We start from the raw sequence: 20,450 nt of genomic DNA on the forward strand, positions 1-20,450 counted from the left end.
CATCATCCGTTGTCCCATCTGACTCAGCAAGCCATGGCAAAGATTCAGTTCCCCACCTGCATTACCCAGATGCTCCCCTGGTGGAAAATTGCACTTCGTGTCCACTTCCTGGTTCATATGGAGTGAGTCATGGAGGCCAAGCAGCCTCATAAACTGGTGTTCCTGTGATGGCTAACAAGATCTGAGGTGTGTAGTAGGCTGAAGGCAAATGAGGATGGAATGTCAAGGATATGAGGGTACATGATTGGAGACGGAGCTGTATAGAGCCCTCCATTTGTTATTTAGCATAAGGACCTACAAAACCAGGACCAGCTAGCTGAGAGACATCCAACCTATACACAGCTGCACTTTACTGCTTTTCATTATCACTCACTCTCCAATCCTTCATGGCCAAGCTGATGACAGTAGCCCAGCCTTTTATTTTAAGAAATTGCTCATACTGTAAACATTTTTGATGGAGCTAGGGTTACGCAGCACTTCTAACAAAACCCTAATGAAAATAAATTGTTAGGTATTTACCATATGCTGAAGAGCATATGGCTAATGCATTTAGACACTGCTAATAAAGTTAAGACTCAGCTAAATATGCTGGCTCATGGATAATGCCTGTTGTCAGCAACATTCTGGGTTGTCTATAATTTCAGCACTATAACTGATACCTGGCCATTATTATAAGTAGTTGTATTCATTTGGATGGGGAGGTCTATGCATTCTAATAACGGGGGGGGAAACGGTGTCTGGACTCACAAAATTCTAACTTTAAAGGTGGAGGGAATGAATGTAACTTCATTTATATCAATGGATATGCATCTATTTAATATAACAGTGATTCTTTTATGTTCTAAGTTGAGAATCCAATAGACATTCTCCCCAGGCCAATAACTCAGCAACATGACTACAGCATATATTTAACAGATTGCCATTGTTCTATTCAGATTATTTCTCCCTTCTTAAGTGTATGTGTACAAGGTGTTAGATTCACAGCCATGGATTCTGAAGTCCTTTATTCATGACATTATTGTGTCATTCTTCAAATGAGACATGGTACGAAGGTGCTGACTCCTTACGGTCACCAGAGCAGAGGAGCTGTTAACCCAGGAGTTCAGGCTAAAGTGTAATTTGGGTGGTTACATTTTGCCTACCTACAGCCCCCTAAAATTACACTTGGATATACTTCACTTGCTGACTTAAACTGTTGTTTAGTGTTGCTGTAAATAACAGCTGCATTTCAGTGGTATGTGAAGTAACTCCTATGTACAGGATAGCCTTTGTAAAAAGCGACAAAGAGTCCTGTGGCACCTTATAGACGTCTGTTAGTCTATAACAGGGGTCGGCAACCTTTCAGAAGTGGTGTGCCGAGTCTTCATTTATTCACTCTAATTTAAGGTTTCGCGTGCCAGTAATACATTTTAATGTTTTTAGAAGGTCTCTTTCTATAGGTCTATAATATATAACTAAACTATTGTATATATAAAGTAAATAAGGTTTTTAAAATGTTTAAGAAGCTTCATTTAAAATTAAATTAAAATGCAGAGCCCCCCAGACCGGTGGCCAGGACCCGGGCAGTGTGAGTGCCACTAAAAAACAGCTCACGCGCCATCTTCGGCACGCGTGCCATAGGTTGCCTACCCCTGGTCTATAAGGTGCCACAGGACTCTTTGTCACTTTTTACAGATCCAGACTAAGACGGCTACCCCTCTGATACAGGATAGCCTTTGTGATTCTTTGGGATGAAAGCGGCTATGTAAATGTAAGGTATTCTTAGAAAAGTTATAACTAAGGCGACGTTTATATGTCATGGAGGTCATGGAAGTCACAGAATCCGTGACTTCCAGAGACCTCTCTGACATTCTCTGCTTCAGCCCCAGGGGCTGCAGGACTCTGGAGCTGCTAGCCAGTGGGGCCCTGGCAGGGTTCTAACAACAGGCGACAATGGGCCCCCTACAAGGTTCCAGCGACAGGTGACAGACTCCTGAGGGGGCCCTTCTCAGGGTTCCAGCGACGGGTGGCAGCCTGTGGGGAGAGTGGGGGGGCGGATGCCTCATGTGAGCAGCTGTGGGTGTCCCATTTTCTCTTTGGGAAATATGGTCACCCTGCAGCTCCCAGACGCCGTGGGCAGAGGGGACCCCCTCTGCAGTTTCCAGCTGCTGTGGGCAGAGAGGGAACCCCACAGCTCCCAGCCCGCATGGGGAAACCATGGAGCCACAGCAGCAAAAGTCACAGAGGTCACGGCTTCTGTGAATTTCTGTTTATTGCCCATGACCTGTCCGTGACTTTTACTATAAATAATCATGACAAAATCTTAGCCTTAGTTATAGCACATGCAATCTCCCATACATCACTGCCCCAGTAATGTATCTCAACCACAGTACCCATCAATACAGGATAGATCAATCTCCACATCTGTGAAATCTTTAACCTCTTTGATGAAACTGCTAACAACAGAGCCAATTGTGATGGAAACTTTGTGTGACGCATACCTCTTTCCAATGGAAATTGGATGGAGATAATCATGTCACATAAGCCACCAAACAGCTGTTGAACAGAATGGTTTTTGGCTACTTCTGATCTAAAATGGGTGAGCTTGATCAAGTCACCTCACCTCTCTGAGCTTCAGTTTCCCCATCTGTAACATGGGGATAATGATACTGACTCCTCCTTAGAAAAGTGTTTTGAGTTCTACAAAGAGCTAGGTCTTATTATTATTAGAGAATTCTCACCACACTCCCATAAGTAAGTGTTAATATATTATATCAGTTATACAGATGGGTAAACCAAGGCACAGAATAGGTAAACCTATGATTCTCAAAACCACCAAGGGGTCTGGGATACCCAGTTCCCATTAGTTTTATTGGAAACTGAAAATCTCAGCCTAGGTGACTTGCCCTAAATTAAACAGGGAGTTAATGGCAAAGCTGGGAGTACAGAGTCCCTATTCTCATTCATCAATGTTACCACTTAACAAGCTTCTTCCTTCCATTGTGGAGGTGAAGTCCTCCATATCCTATTAGCAGTCCCCTGAGGCACCACTCCCCACAGCATTTAATAAGATAAGCTTCTATAGTTACACAAAACCAGCTTGCCAATAAGAGCAGCTAAGGAAAGCATTACACAGCTCACCAGCAAAACTGTGACCACTTTTACATAGCTGTTCTCTGGCACCAAAGGGAGACCCCATCCACTCGTTTTTGACTGGGGGTTATTTCTAGGCTGAAAAAACAAGTGTGTTTTTAGCTCAGGTTAGCTAACATGGGTTAAAATAGCAGGGAAGATAAGACAACTCAGCTTTGAACTTGGGTTAGCAGCTCAAGTTAAAGTTTATAGGAGAGCCTAGGGTAGAATTCAAGCTCCTAACCTGAGTTAAAAGCCAAGTTGCCATGTCTTCACTGCTATTTTAACCCAGAAGACAAGGCAACATGGTGAGTTGTCTCACCTTCACTGCTATTTTCACCTGAATTAAGAACAGCCCCTTTTTTTGTTTTTGTTTTTTGCAGCATAGACATACACAGTGCATCTGATAGGGTGACAGATGCCGGGCCAAGTAGTAGAAAGCGTGTAATAATAATACTGCCCAACTAGCTTCAAAACTTGAATCTCTAGCAGCTTCCACTCTCACGATATAGTCACATGTGAGTTGGTCCCATTTGCTTATTGCTTTGTATGTTTTATTTACAGTTTCTAGCTTCTTGCAAGCTTGTTATTTTAAAAAGAGAGAGTTATGGTTTTCATCCAGCAGGGCACCGAGCGCTGCTAACAGAAATGCAGGGCGCCTCAGCACTCAGCATTTCCATAGAAAGGCTTCCACAGAGCACAGCGAAATATATGCATGCCTCATCAGTATGAGCATGTCTCTGAACTGCGTACAAGTTAATAAGCTCAAAGGGGATAGATGGATGGAGCTAAGGCATAGGTGCTTAAAAGCAATCAAGTGAACCCAAATGATATTCCTAGGGTGACCACCCGTCCTGAATGGGGCAGGACAGTCCCAAAATGCAGAATTCAAGTCCCAGTCCTGGGCTGAATGACTCCAGGACAGCATTGGTCCTGATTCCCTGCGGCACTGCTCCGCACCTGCCCGAGGCTCAAGGGCAGCGCCAGCCTCTTCCTGGTGTGTTTGGGGTGGGGGTGGGGGCTGAGGTGGGCCTTAGGCCCCCTTGCTATGAGGCCCCGCCCTCTTCTCCTCCCCAAGGTCCTGTCCCATGGCCAGTCCAGAAGCTGGAGCTGGGCAGTAGTAAGGGAACCCAGGCCACTGTGAAGAGCTCCAGACCCTCCACCTGCCCTAGGTGACATGCCCCAGAAGGGGAGCAACGTTCCCTCTAATTTTTCCCACCCATGTGTGGAATTAATTTTGTTATGTGCACCAATATGGAAGTGATGTGTGGTGGGGGTGGGACCAAGGGGTTTGGAGTGTGGGTGGGGGCAAGGGCTGGGGCAGAGGGTAGGGGTGTGAGGGCTCCGGCTGGGGGTGAGGGATCTGGGGTGGAGCCAAGGATGAGGGGCTCAGGGCTGGCGCAGAGGGTTAGATTGGGGGGTGAGGCTCTGTCTGGGGGTGGGGCCAGGAATGAGGGGTTTGGGGTATAGTCTGCCCTGGGGCTATGGCAGGGAGAGAGGACTGCCCCCAGCTCTCTTTCCCCACAGCAGCAGCACCTGGGCGGGGGGTGGGGAGGGAGAGGCACCTCTCCCTGCTGCGCCAGTTCCAGGGCTGGGGTCGCGGGATAGGTGCCCCTCCCTTGGCCGTGACAGCTCCGGGGCTGGGTTGGGGCCGGGAGAGGGGCGCCCCAGCCACAGCAGGTCCAGGCCAGGGCTGGGTTGGGGCCAAGGGAGGGGCACCCCTTCCCCAGCCGTGGCAGGTGCCAGACAGGTTCCATGAGCACCTACATAGTGCTTAATAGGCTGCTGCGCACCCGCACAGCTTACAGGAAACTTAGACGGGGACACGGGCCAGGGGCTGCTCTCGAGAATCCCAGTCCCCCGCCCAGGGCAGGTGGAGGGTCTGGGGTTCCCCAAGCAACCCGGTGGCTCTTACCACGGCCCAGCTCTTGGCTTCTGGCCTAGCCAGGGGGTGGGGTCTTGGGGGAGAAGAGGAGGAGCAGGGGTGGAACCATGGAGGGGGTGGGGCTCCTGCATATGTCTCGCTTTTGCCTTTTGAAAAGGCGGTCACCCTAGATGTGCCCTGTGGCTATTTTTATGGTCTCTGCTTACTCTTGTTGCCAGTTAGGGACAGTATCTTACTTGAGTGTGTTAAAGAGCTGCATTTAATAGAAAGGGAGAACAGGGACAAGCATGAGGCCTAGCCAGTGACACAGAAATACTTCCAAAGGTGCCCATGAAACATCACCTCTCGCTGACAGCTGTTGAATGCCTTTATGATGAATATTGGGGACATTGTTTTCTTCCTAGCCTAGCAGCTTTCAGTGCTCACTCCCCTCAGATTTCTTCACCTTATTGGATTGTGAGTAACAAAATACTATGCTCAGCACCCTTACTTGGGCCTCATTGCTGCTCTCGCAATTCTATCACCAACTCCTAAAGTCAGGGGACTCTCAAGGTTTTGTGCTACAAGAAAAAGAATAAAACCACTGCAAACTCTGGGCCTAAAATCATCAACAAGTTCCCTTCAAGTTTTCCACATGTATTCTTCAAAAAGGAGCATCACTAAATAAAACGGGGCAGGCCCCAAACATTTCCCTTTTTATATACATTCTCTTGTCATTGATGTATGCACCGAAGAAGTGGGCTGTAGTCCACGAAAGCTTATGCTCTAATAAATTTGTTAGTCTCTAAGGTGCCACAAGTACTCCTGTTCTTTTTACTCATACTAAAGTGTTCTCATGTATGAGAAAGGTATATCAAAGTAAATGCAAGTGTGAGAATTTGATGGTGGCTAGCCTGAGAACAATAAAGACCTCTATTTAGAAACAAAAATGATATTTAATTTTTATTTCATTTCTCTGCCACCTATCCTGAGCATGAAGCACCTCGCAAAATGTAATATTCACAATTGAAAAAATCTAACATTCAGTACAATTTCTTGGTTCATCAGTATATCACAGGCAGCAGCAATGCAAACTTCCCCACAATGCCCCATCAACATGCTTTAATCCTGACCTGAATAGGCCACCTCTAGGATTTAGAGGGTGGTTCAGTCCCCACTGCCAACCAGGGTACCACTTTGTGCCTGCTGTGGGGGCGTTTCTTTTTATTTCTGTCATGTGTGTATCTATCCCGTAGGAACTAGACTGAGACCACCAATCTCATTTCACTTAGCACCAAGCAAGCTATGGTAACAACTTTCATTACCAGCTGGATCTAGATCTGAACCAGACCACAATCTAGAGTTGACAAGCAGTATTTTCCATTACCAAACCTGCGAGATAACTTTTTTAAGTAACCAGAGATGGATGTACGTTGCATTTCACATCTTTCTGCACTGTAAGTCAAAAATAAAGAAACTTAACAAACCTTGAATTCTTTCTGATGTGCAAGCACATTTGCTCATTCCCTATCCCTTAAATGGTAATTTACTAATACCATACTGATTCTTAGAAAGTCAAGCCAGACTAACATCACTGTGAATTGTGAAATAACCTATTTTTATAAAGACTACTATCTCAAATAAATCTATCTTGCTAAGACTGCTGAAACATATAGGTTACACAAAGGGTTAGCAACATAGTAGCCACTCTCCTCTTGGAGACCAGAGTTCAAATTGATATTTAAAGTCACATGTGAAAATTAGTGGGTCTAAACCTAAACCATCTGTGCACAGTACAACATTAATACACATTTGAGCACAATTCTGTTCAAATGAAGCCCAGAACTGTAATAGCAGTTCAACAGATCAGCATTGGGGCACTGCGTAAGGAAGACACACAGAGCTCCTGCTTCTCCTGCTTGGTTCTTACATTCCTGTTAGCCTATATTTGTACAGTATTAGAACTTACAACCCCTTAGTTTCAAGAGCTCTAGGGTTGTATAAAACCAGATTTAAAAATTAAACCTATTAGACCATGTGCAGAACCAAATTGACTGGGTCCTGTACAAGGGAGGCAGTATCAAGTGCAAATCAAAATAAAGGAGATTGATATAGCTAAGAGGAGAGAATGTATACACAGATATATGCACATTCATACCACGAATCAAGGCCCAGTACAATACAGCATTCTGTGCAGAGGCTAGGGCTGTATCTGTAATGCATGCGTTTCATTCAGTAGAAATATATGAACAGGCCTCTAATGTGAAAAGAATTTTCCCAAAGCATTGGAGATGACTAAAACCACCCAGTAACATTTTTACAGGATACAGTGTCAACCCACAATATATGTCCATGACCAAACGGGAAAGATAATGAGAGATCTGTTCATTATGACAAGGCCTTGTTTTCCAGTTCCCACTTAAATATCAATCAACTGGCAAACAAACACTCCCCATTCCATTCCTCTCTTCTTGTTTATCTCTACAAAACAACACAAAACCATATGCAAGCTTTTACTATCAGTGCAAAGCTATATTACTCCTGCAATTAACACAGGCTGATAGGTTAGTTGTGAGCTCCCCCTTTTTTCCCTCCCATTCTCCTCACCATTTGTCTCTCTTAAACCTTGCTTTGGTTTACGTGCTGTGTCATTAAATTCCAGAACACTCAATGCTGCAGCTTCTGTCTCCAAACACTGATGTGCTGCTTTCTAGTTCAAAAATTAGACAGGAGTTAATTTCATTATGGCAAGGGCCCTGCATTTTGTTTGTTTCTTTGACTTGCATATCAAAGGATGCTTTGGGCAGATATGTAGTGGGAAAGAATCACATTTGATCTCTTGTTTCTCCCCACACCCTTCACTCCATAAAACTGCTCAGCCCAGCCCAATCCAACACTGAAGGAGACAAAGCATCCATACAGTGCCCATTTTCCATTCAGCAGAAGAGGGCTGCTCAGGGGAAGCCCAGGAACGACAAGTAACCCAAGCAGGAATAAACAGAGCAAACAAAGAGCATCTTGTCCATGCTGAGAGAGGGGCTAAAAGAGCGATGTCGTTCATTAAAATGCAAGGCAGGGAGGCAGCACACAACCAGTCACAAGCATGGTTGAAGCTTCAAATGAATAATGGGGAAAAACTAAAATATAAGCATGCCAATGTATGGACCCAAAGCAGCTCACCCAACAGTCTAGAAGATACAATTGGCTATAAAAGTCCCTCCCACCAAAAAAAAAACCCACAAAAAAATGACAACAAAAAAAACGACCCCAAGAACATGACATATTTCAGCTCAGCAAAGATCAGCAGCAAGTTGAATAGTACACAGTGCCCACAGGTAAAGTACCCGATTACTAGAACCATTAAAATGTCAAGATAATGACATTTTAAAACAGCATAACTGATAACTGCTTTCTTCGAAAAGGGCGAGGGACAGGGGGAGGGGATATAACACTGCAAGAGCAACAGGTCAAGTGTTCTCTCTGGCTCCTTGGGGGAAGGGCCGTGTTATATATGTTAGGTTTTAAACGTATTTGTCACATAATAAAACCATTAGCTTGTGAATTAAGAGTTTCAATTTTTAAATAGCCTGTGGCTCTAATGCCCTGTTTTGTTTGTGTGCTCTGTGTATGCCTTGTGTATCCAGTTATGCTTCCAAGTGGGGGGTGGGGAGGAAACCCATTGGTTTTCCCACAGATTTGTAAGAAAAATGCAAGATCGTTGAGGGGAGGATGAGAAACACTCAAGTGTTCCTGGTGAAATTGCATTTCTGTCTGCTGCAAATCTCCTGCTCAGTTACTGGGAAAATTAAACACGATGTTTTTACAGCATAATCACTTTTACTCCTGCAGCAGATGTTGCCCACTGCAAATGGTTCTGATGTAATCGAAGTATTTTTAATCTAATATCTTGGACTCTGAGGTAATTTCCCAGCTGCAGGACTGCAATAATTCCATATCTTCTTTTCTTTAGCAGATTAACTTGGGTATGTTTTAATTTCAGGGTGTTATTGTCGCTCTCTCTCCCGTTCTTAAAAGAGAAGTGGGATTTTACGAGTAATGGAACAACTTGCTGTTTCAAGTCAGCTCTTACCTTTTTATTCATTTCCTTGCACCTCCCCACAAATTTCTTCCCCCACCATCCACCCTTGACACCCACCATCTTCCAGCTCTCAAACGACACTTCATAGCAGCGACCCTCATTCCAGCCAACAGCCAGAGATTTCACAAACACTACATTTACTTTTTTAAACTAAACAATACATGCTCTTCAATAAAGTGTTTTTGTTTAAACAGAAGAGATATAGAAAAACATGTTTGAATTTTGTAACAGAAATTTGATTTGTAGGTTTATAATAAAAAAGAAGCACTCTGGGCAAAATCCTACTCACATTAGTAATACTTCCCACTCATTTCAAGGCAATCTGAGAAAGGGAGATAGGGCCTGATACTCCTCTCACTTATATGATGAAATAAAACTGGCATTAACCCCATTAACTTTACTAGAGCTACACCTGGTTTACATGATTTATATGAGAGGAGAATCAGACCCATAGATTTTATTCAGCTATACAAGTAAGCATAAGTGTTATCAATTCTTACAATTTTATTGTGAGTCTTGTAGTATTTGGTGTTTTTCTTAAAACTCCAGCTCCTGGATTTATGAGATTATGGGAGAATTTCAGCGTTCATTTAAAAAAGTTTCTAGCCTTCATGGCTGCAAAGAAAAGCTTGAAAATGTGACCTGTGCAGCCAAAATCCAGAAAGCAAACAAAAAAACCTTAAAATATATATTTTTAAAATCTAATGATTTTTAAACCATTTATGATTTTGGCAGGCCTGACATGATTTTTGAATGCAGGGGGTTGGCAATGCTGAATACAGGGAGAAGGATTCGGCCTTTCAAAGAGGCTTGGAAGAAAGGCTGTTTATAAGATCACTTATATACAATCACATTATTGCATCTCAAATGTAAGTGCAAAGAGTTTTTACTTGTTCTATACATGATGATGGGATGTACAAGCATTTTACTTCTTGCATCTGAGCTGTCCTTAGAAACTAACCCAGCCATCAAACTGCTGCTGTGCCCTTACAACTAGTCCATAAAATCCATCCTAGTTCCCAGTAAGATGACATATTGCCTCTGGTTATCTCCTACTGAGAGAGGAGGAGATGTCCTTTTTTGAGTTCAGTACAGTACATGTGTATGTGAAAATGTTACCATTAGAAAACAGCCTGCAGCACAAACATGGTCTTCCTGTTACCAGTGTGTTGCTATGGGCACTATTTCTGAGAAAACAATCAAAGAAACAGAACAGGAAAATACAGAAGAACGTATCAGGGGAGAAAAACAAATTACAAAGAGCCTGGACTAAATACGACATGTGCCTAGCTCCTACTGACAGTGATAGAACTGATCATGCCCACCCACAACAGAACAGTCATTTTCAAAAGAACCGAAATGATTTAGGACTGCAAATCCATGGGACTTGTGCTGTTAAGACACTTAAGCACGGTTTAAAATCCCATCCAGAATTCTTATTTCTAACTACTCATGCATGAACATAAAACTGTAATTGCACATCAGTTTTAAATTGTTTTATTTTTTAAAAAAATAGCATGTGTTTTCTCTTCATTATATTGTTTATGTTAATTTAGTGCACATAAAAGAAACCAGTTTCACTAAAGTTGTCTAAGTACAAGCTGAGGTAACAGCAGTGAAAACTTCCCCACACTACTCTCATCAGTGCTTCAACCCTGTTCAAGAGCAACTCCCTCTAGGGGTAAGAGGGTGACTCAGTTCTCTGTCAGCCTGTTGCTGAAAAAGTGCCAGCAAAGGGATCAATTGTGCTTTGTCATCAAAGAGACAAGAGATTAGTTACTTTCAGTCTCTGGGCTGGTTTCAAACCAGCTCCATGTCTCATTACTGCCTTCCTGTCCTTGTTAAGGTGATCCAACCTTTTAAATTCTCTCCTGGTTGAAACTAGGTGCACATGTGAAAACAACTATTTAAATTAGTTTCACCATAGAATTGCATTTGGATTTACATTAATACTCCAGGTATCTCAAAATGCCTTAACAAATAATGAATCAGATACTGGCAGTGTAACCACTTCGACAGCAAAAAGAACTATACTCTCATTAACATCTCTCAGACAATCTTGGACATTAAGCCTTTTTGTTCGGCGGGGGGGGGGGGGGGGGGGAGGATATGGCCTGAACACTGGAGTTATTCCAGATTTCTTTCACAAAGTGCTTGGGAATCTTGAAAAACAACATGGAAAGCCACCAATGTGAATGGGAGAGACTTTAACACTCCATACCTGAAAAATGATGGTGCTCCACTGTAAACTCAGATTGAGAGATTGGGTCCTTGGGAGCTTTATTGAAATCAGACCATAAAACAAAATTTCTCTCGATGAAACAGTTCTTTTGTTGTACATGAGCAAACAAAAATAAAACTAAACAAAACTCCCCTCCCTCAAAAAAGACCTTAAAACTGGGGACAGGGAGCAGTATTAGTTAATGGTATCTAACTTCATTTACTTGATTGGGAGTAGACAAAGTTACATGCTTTGAAATAAACATGTACAATTAGCAACAGAGGGCTGTATAAACTGAAACCGCTCAGAACAAACCAGTCAGAGCTAGTTAATATAATCTGTTCTATTCACATAACCAAGCTTACTCCACCAAGGTCATGAACTTTCCTGGAAAAGCTCAAGTAATTAGCTTCAGAAGCTTACACCTTTCTTTCTGTCTGGTTAATTTTGTCCTTAAATCAGTGCCTCTTATAGGTGGCTGCTTGCTATGTTCCTTCTGGTCAGAAAGGTGAGTTGTGCTTGTTATGTCCCCAGGAAGATGCTCAAAGAGCAGTGATCAGTAGTTACAAGTTCACTCTCTCCCTTCCCCTCCTCCCCCATCTCCCCTGCTCTTTTAAAACATTTTTGGATAGATACCTATTTAAACCCTTCTTACCTGGCGAAAGAACAGCAGGTTTCCGATGAAAGGCAAAGGTGCAGGATGCCTGATACCCACCCTCTCCAGCCTGGAGAACGAAGAGGTGGAGTACCTGGGAAAGGGGTTAAATAGACAAGAAGTTAATGTTGGATGTAGTCACCATGTGGCTTTCCAGAGGAATTAGATCAAATAGAGTTCCTGGAGTAAGAGTGGGAGGAGATGCTTTCTGCAATCAGACAAATGGCACAGTCAACGCAGCAGCATTGCTCTGCAGCTCCATTTATTAAGCACACTTGCAAAAGCTAGTGGATTGATGCCCGAGGAGCATAGAGAAAAGAGATTCTTCAACACAGCATATCTAGGCCTGGAAACTTTTGGGGCACCTGATTCTGCTCTCAGATACACCAGGATAAATCAGAAGAAACCCCTGTGAAGTCAATGAAAGTACACTGCCATAACATAAGTGAGGTTAGAACAGGCATTTCGTTTCTGACTGGTGGCACAGGGGAGTGGTCAATTCCCTTCCCCACCACTGCCCATTTAGAGCATTGGTGCAAGAACTCAAGCTGGAATCAGCAGTGCCAGAGACAAGATACAGTCAGTATCTCAGGGGGCTGTAGCTTCTGTGCCAGATGTACTGATTAATTGATTTGCCAGCTACTAGTCAGCAACGTAAAACAAGATAAAATAGGAAGAACCGAAAACCAATGGAAAAACTCCCAGGTGCATCTACAGTGAAATCCTGTGGCTGCGCATCGTAAGACACAACACTTAAAACCTTTACACCAAAATCAATTTTAAATAGGAGTGGTGTGTTTAGGTAGTGAAATCTGCCAGGGACGAACATGAACAATTGTAGTTAGCCAGATACCTGATAAAGCTTTAACCAAATAGTAACACTATAGAGACAAAGCACACTGAAGTCAATAGAATAACTCCCACTAATTCCAATGAGTTCTGACCCCTGGGCCCCAGTTCTCAGTTTAAGGATCCTCTGTGGAAGAGTCTGCTAGTCACACAACCTTCATACACTCCACTTGAAAAGCCCTAGGTGAAATATAGATGCTTTGCTCTGCTCTTAACTAAAGGACAGAAGGTGCGTGCTCCCCCTTCACAAAAAAGGGATAAAAGGGAGAACAGTTGACTCTAAAAAGACTTTTCGGAAGAAACCATCTTTTGTGTCATATCTTGATTTTTTTTTTCTCCCAGTGTAAAAGAATTCTGGGTGCTGAAATATTCCATAACTAGAAATGGGAATAGAGAGTTGGATCTCCTGGGCCCAGCAAAACAAAGTGAGACTAAAGTATCTAGTTAGTGGTATTTTGTATTTTTTTATCCCCCAATGATTTCTTATAATATATCAACTTCTGCTGATTTTCCTCTGTGACGATATTTAAAAAGAAATTATTATTACCGAGTACATGTTTGATCATTTTTAGATAGCAACATTTTTTAGATGACAAGACAACCCTGTGGGAGCACAAAGTCTGAATAGAAACAAACTATCTTTGAAAAAAGAACAGGAGTACTTGTGGCACCTTAGAGACTAACAAATTTATTAGAGCACAAGCTTTCGTGGACTACAGCACACTTCTGTAGTCCACGAAAGCTTATGCTCTAATAAATTTGTTAGTCTCTAGCTATATGCATCCGAAGAAGTGGGCTGTAGTCCACGAAAGCTTATGCTCTAATAAATTTGTTAGTCTCTAAGGTGCCACAAGTACTCCTGTTCTTTTTGCGGATACAGACTAACACGGCTGCTACTCTGAAACTATCTTTGGTTCATGCAAGAGCACAATTTCAACGTGACAGGGAATTGCAGAGAAAGAAAAGGGGGGAAGGCATACAAGTCCACATTTACTATATGTTTTATGAATATTATTGACTTGGGGGGGCCTATTTAACTGTGTCAAAAATTAAGAGATTTTTATGTCAATGGCCAAGACTCTTGAAGGAAAATTGTTTTAACTTGAAAATATAATATGTTAGCTGTTTGCTTCCCACCCACCCCCAAAAAAGAGAAAAACTGATTATTTTTATTTTAAGATTTGTCTAAGCTGTGTTTTTCATTTTGGGGACTTTGATATGACATATCCTCAGTGTATAAAGTAAGGGGCAAAAACATTTTTTTAGACTAGTGTATACTTACTTTTATTTTATTTTATTGTATTTTATTGTTGATGTTTTTATTTGAAAATATAAATAGAATGATCATTAAAACACATTATATGTCACAATGTATCAGATTTGGTACTCATAGCTATCCAATCCACAATTACACTGCATTTTCTCTCAATGCTACCAAGACCACAGATCTTCATGTATTGCAAAATGAAATAAAACTGAGCAAACTGCATGAAGGAGATGATGTGATCAACTAATATTTAATAAAAAAAAGAGCTAATTAGCACAAACCGTGTTCAAAGTTTAGCACTGATTCTCATGAGAGCACTGGAAAGAAAATATACTGCAAGTGTGGAGACCATTCACCCCTTCATTAGCATCTCATCTTTGTCAGCCTCAGAATGTTCTGGCAGCTCCACATAACGGCCTTTTTTTCGGGGATGCAGCCGTCTTCTGATGCTCTTTGTTCCAGTTACATTTGAAGTAGATTTTCAAAAGGTATAAAAACATGATTTACAACAAGATGGTAAGCAGAGCACTAACATAGCCACGCTGAGCGCTGGCACATAATGACTCAGAAGGCAGGGTGAATGGGGAAAAAAATATTGCCATGCTCGCGCACACATATTCAGACACCCTATAATTGTAAGGCATTTCTGCTACTTTAGTTGCTTTTCCTCAGTTTTGCAGGGAAAAAACCCTGTAAGTGATGGTTGTTTTCAAACAACCTGGGAAATTACATAGCAAAAAAAGCTATATTAAAATAACATTAAGGTTGCAAAGCCAAGCACTGGAAAGCTAGGAAATCCCAGCATTATGATTACCAGGGCAACCTTAGTTCCGCCTACTTCCGTGCATGCATAATGATATAATCTTTAATTAAACAAAGCAGGAACCATAGGGATCTTCTACACAATGGTCATCAGCCGTGTGTGAACGGGAGACCTTCAGCTCCATAGCACAGACCTTTATCACTTGAGCTAAGAAGTAACAAGTGGTGCTAGTAGGCTATTATCTTCTATGTGGATCAGATACTACAACAGCTCTTAACCAGGGGCACAGGGCCCCCAGGGGAGCCGTGAGCAGATTTATGGAGGTCCGCCAAGCAGGGTCAGTGTTCGATTCTCTGGCGCCCAGGGCAGAAAGCCGAAGCCCCATCGTGTGGGGCTGAAGCCTGGGGCCCTGAATTCCACCACTCAGGGCTCAAGTCGAAGCCTGGGCAATTTAACTTTGTGGGGCCCCTGTGGCATGGGGCCCTGGGCAATTGCCCTGCTTGCTCCCCCCTAATGCTGGCCCTGGTTTTTATATGCAGAAAAACAGTTGTGGCACTGGTGGGCTGTGGAGTTTTTACAGAATGTTGGGGGCGGGGGAGCTCAGAAAGAAAAAGGTTGAGAACCCCTGAGCTACTAGATGGGAATGTGATACATTTTGTCAGTGATTTACACAGCTCTTTGAGAGACATATGGGAAATCAGGATCCCTGTTCTGTTGCTGGCTCTGGGAGGGAAGAGTGGGTTAGTGGTTAGAGCAGTGGTCACAGACAGGATAGCCAAGCACATAGATCTGATACATTCATTCTGAGAGGCAGTTTGCCTAAGTGGATGAGTTTTAGATCTACCATATTAACAATGGGAATTCTATTCCCTTCTCTGCCTAAGGGCACCTTGTCACCTTCTGTTACCTTATCTATAAATAAGGGCATGGGGGAAGGAATGACAACAGTTGCCTACACCCCAGGGTAGGGACCTGCTGGGTTATGAAGTGGATAGCAATATAAACAGCATACAGAAGGAGGAGGGAGTCTGGAAAGGCTAGTCATTAATAGACCTTCTGTACAATGCTAAGAGACCGTTCTTTACATACAGGGTACATCTATACAGATAGCAGCAGTGAATCTCAGAGCCCAGGTTGACAGACTCTAGCTAGCAGGGCTCACCCTACAGCGCTAAAATAGCTGTGTAGATGTCATAACTTGGGCAGGAGCTCAGATTCTGAAACTTAAGAGAGTGAGTCTGTTGATAATGCTGCCTGAGTTTTGGGGCACATGGTAGTGCTACCCTGAATGCTCTGCTATGGCAGCCAGGCTGTTCAATAAAGCCCTGCTGTAGATCAGCGGTTCTCAAACTGGGGGTCAGGACCCCGCAGGGAGTCACGAAGTTATTACATGGCGGGTCATGAGCGGTCAGCCTCCACCCCAAACCCCACTTTGCCTCCAGTATTTATAATGGTATTAAATATATTTTAAAGTGTTTTTAATTTATAAGGGGGGCATCGCACTTAGAGGTTTGCTATGTGAAAGGGCTCACCAGTACAAAAGTTTGAGAACCACTTCTGTAGATGATTTGTAGCCCCTGCTGGAATTCATACCTACTATGGAGGCCCTAAGTGGGAAAAAATATGGAAAAACTGCCCATGTCTTTAAAAATAAATTTTATCTAATCTGAGATTACAATCACTAAAATGCCTCTATCATAATAATTGTACAGTTATTAAATTATGTCACTACAGGGCAGAGTTAAGGTTGTTTGAATGCCTTATCTGTATATTTCCATACTTTATCATGTTTGATTTTATTAAAGTGTAACCTTAACCCTGAATATCTTGAGGTTTGTAATGCTTGATTTTGGGATAATTACAACATCTCTGTAATGTCTTTTACCCTGAAATTACATTAACTCCATCTTAACATAGTTTTTAGTCTTGGAATTAGATATAGTGTCTGGGGCACCAGAGTAGCTACTCCGCATGCAACCATCATCAGGAAGTGCTATTCTATTACATTAACAGCTCTGAATTGCACACAGAGCAGGAATGAAGAAAGAGTCAATGTACTCAGAATTTTATTTTATCATCTTTGGTTGGGGCAGTTCCCCAGGTGTTCAAATGGCAGAGAAAAACAAGGGGATTCTTAGATTTCTTTAAGAAAGACAAAAGATTGGGGGGGGGGGGGAGAGGTAGGGGAAGAAAAAACTGTGATGGAGGTGCAAGGGGAAAGCAAATTCAATGAAGGGAGAAACATACCAAATATACTTCAATATTTGCAAACATATTCCAAATAACTATTTTAAAATATGGTATTAAATTTTTAACAAAGTGGCAAACATCAGACGGAACCAGAGACACAAGAATAATTACAAGATCAATAAACAATTCAATAATTCCTAGAAGACATTCAAATGACTTTTGAGAGCAAGACGCCACCATTGGGTATTGAGCACAAATCTTAAAAGACAGTTAACATGCCAAGTGAATTCTTGTAGGTTGGTAATGCTGATTTAAGCTGTCTGAAATGTGAGTTTCCCTCCACAGATCAGAGTGCAAAAGAACAATAGGGAGAACAAAAGACACATACACAGCAAAGACAGAGAGGAAAATAAATAATAATAATTAATAATAAGTATGATAATGCTTCTGGCCTTTAAGAGATAATAAATTAATAAACAACAGAGGTGGCAATGCCCCATCAACCCCCCACTATGTGAGTACTAACAATACATTTTCTATCATTTAGTGTAAACCGTTTACATCAGAAGATACTGTTCAAGAATCAATGACAAGGGAGGAGTATAAAAATATTGCTCAGGCATGCAGGAGTGAAATCAGGAAGGCCAAATCACATTTGGAGTTGCAACTAGCAAGGGATGTTAAGAGTAACAAGAAGGGTTTCTACAGGCATGTTAGCAACAAGAAGGTGGTCAGGGAAAGTGTGAGCCCCTTACTGAATGTGGGAGGCAACCGAGTGACAGAGGATGCGGAAAAAGCTAATGTACTCAATGCTTTTTTTTGCCTCTGTCTTCACGAACAAGGTCAGCTCCCAGACTACTGCACTGGGCAGCACAGTATGGGGAGGAGGAGACTAGCCCTCTGTGGATAAAGAAGTGGTTCAGGACTATTTAGAAAAGCTGGACAAGCACAAGTCCATGGGGCTGGATGCACTGCATCCGAGGGTGCTAAAGGAGTTGGCTGATGTGATTGCAGAGCCATTGGCCATTATCTTTGAAAACTCATGGCGATTGGGAGAGGCCCTGGAATGAATGGGAAAAGGCTAATGTACTCCCATCTTTAAAAAAGGGAAGGAGGAGGATCCGGGGAACTACAGGCCAGTCAGCCTCACCTCAGTCCCTGGAAAAATCATGGAGCAGGTCCAAGGAATCAATTTTGAAGTACTTTGAGGAGAGGAAAGTGATCAGGAACAGTCAGCATGGATTCACCAAGGGCAAGTCACGCCTGACTAACTTAATTGCCTTCTATGATGAGATAAATGGCTCTGTGGATGAGGGGAAAGCAGTGGACGTGTTATTCCTTGACTTTAGCAAAGCTTTTGATACGGTCTCCCACAGTATTCTTGCCAGCAAGTTAAAGAAGCATGGGAATGGATTACCTAGGGAGGTGGTGGAATCTCCTTCCTTAGAGGTTTTTAAGGTCAGGCTTGACAAAGGCCTGGCTGGGATGATTTAGTTGGGGATTGGTCCTGCTTTGAGCAGGGGGTTGGACTAGATGACCTCCTGAGGTCCCTTGCAACCCTGATATTCTATGATTCTATGATTAAATCATCATGGATTCTAATATACCACTGAAATTATCCCACATTTCTCTGTCATTCTTTCTGTGTCTGAGCTCCTTTGAAGATGCAATGCATACCTGACAACATCTGAGAGCTATAAATAGCGATATTTAGAGAGAAAAATTGTGGTACACTTTTTAACTCCACTGAAACTTGGAACTAGAAGAGACTTTTTCTGAAGGCTGAGTGGAAAAACAGAAAATACTTTGCTGAAATAGGGCTTATCCCTGGTAAAGAGGTAAGTGTTATATGTCCCCCAGCTTATTTTACACACACACAGGTATCAGTACACACACACACACTCACTCCCCAACAGAGGTATCAGTAGCAATTGCATAGTTAGCAGGGATTCAAACTCTTTGTTATATATAAAAATTAAAGTGTGTGCTCCCCAAATTTACAGCACTTACTCTGAGTACAGAATGAATTGTCTGAGAATTTACATGTAAATCTGTTAATGTTTAGAAATTAAAATGAATTAAAATGGGTCATTTATGAAATTCTGAAACCTCGTGTCAGACTTCTTTTGGGGGGGGGAGGGGAGGAGCATCTAATAACTTCAGTATAAGAGCAAGAGACTCCTCAGATTTCCCATATAGTTAAAACTCACTAAAATCTTATTTATGGGCTACATTTGAATAAGTTTTTAGAATTAATGGTTATTTTACATACATAGTTATTCTTCGCACTTAAGATATTTACTGCAGCAAAGACTGAAGGATACAATGTTCTTCTGCAACAGAGAATTCCACAAAGAACTATCCTCTTCCAAACTGGCTGCCCTCTCCCATTATTTAAAGGGATGGGACACCACACTTCCCCTTTGTTGGTGGCCATTTGAGAATGGGTCTCTCATTTATCCCACTGAGATTTTGATTCTGCCTCCTCACAGCACAGAGGGCCACCATTTTCCCTAAAGGCCGTGGCAGTTTTAGACACGTTGAGAACAGTTCCATTTTAAAAGAGGGCAGTTCTTCGTGACAAATACACTTTCATAAAAAATGGCAAAAAGTGACCATTAATCCTAAATTTATTTTCAAAAACTACCAGATCTAGTCAAGGGTTAACCCAGGAGCAAGAGGGAACTAGGGTGTATGCATGTGTGTGCACAAGGGAATGTAGAGGGTGAAGGAGGGAGAATTAGGAGTGTGTGCATGCAGGGTAAGGTAGAGAGGTGCAAGAAGCTAGGGAATTTGGAGGACAGGAAGGGGGTGGAGACTGATATACATTGACTGTTTTGCTTTGCTCTGACAAACCAAAGCAGCTGTAAACCCAGTTTAACTGGCCTGTATGCTCTGGCCACTTTGAATTGCTCCAGAATGGGATAAAACAGCCAAAGTGTACCAGTGAATCTGGCCATAAAACTCTGCCATGTGGTGTGACGAAGTCAGGGGTGCAAAAGATTTTTTAAAATGTATTGTGTTTTTAAAAATCAGTCAAATCTAATCTGGGTCCACAAACACTAAAATACCTTTATCCTAACTGTATGGTTATCGCATCATGCCCCTGCAGGACAGAATTAAGGTTTCTGATAAAGGAGGTACTTTGCATTATAAAGCATAGTAAGGAAAAATAATCAGTAATCCCCCAAAATATGTATTTGAATATACCTTCTGCACAAGATTGCAGCGAGTTTTTTATTATATAGGAAGTTTTTTAAGAGTCAATGAAAGGGCAGACACAGAAGGCTGTCTGGGTGCCCTAACTCTGTATTTCCATATCTGAACAAGCATAGATTTCTTTCAAATGTAACTTTATCTATGAATGTATGGGGTTACAAACACTTGATCTGGGGATAATTACAGCATCCCTTTAATGTATCTAAATTCTA

At 42.3% G+C, this 20,450-nt stretch overlaps 1 protein-coding gene across 3 annotated transcripts in view; it reads right to left on the bottom strand.

Annotated features, from left to right (window-relative positions):
* TBXAS1 (thromboxane A synthase 1) overlaps positions 1-20,450 on the bottom strand; it is a 327,489-nt gene that overhangs the window by 229,957 nt on the left and 77,082 nt on the right. For all 3 annotated transcript variants that reach the window (XM_034778962.1, XM_034778970.1, XM_034778954.1), the window contains one exon: positions 11,951-12,044. In XM_034778962.1, the coding sequence (XP_034634853.1) occupies positions 11,951-12,044 (94 nt within the window). The remainder of the gene's footprint in view (positions 1-11,950; positions 12,045-20,450) is intronic.

Source organism: Trachemys scripta, chromosome 1 (assembly GCF_013100865.1).
Source record: "Trachemys scripta elegans isolate TJP31775 chromosome 1, CAS_Tse_1.0, whole genome shotgun sequence".
NCBI lineage: Eukaryota > Metazoa > Chordata > Testudines > Emydidae > Trachemys > Trachemys scripta.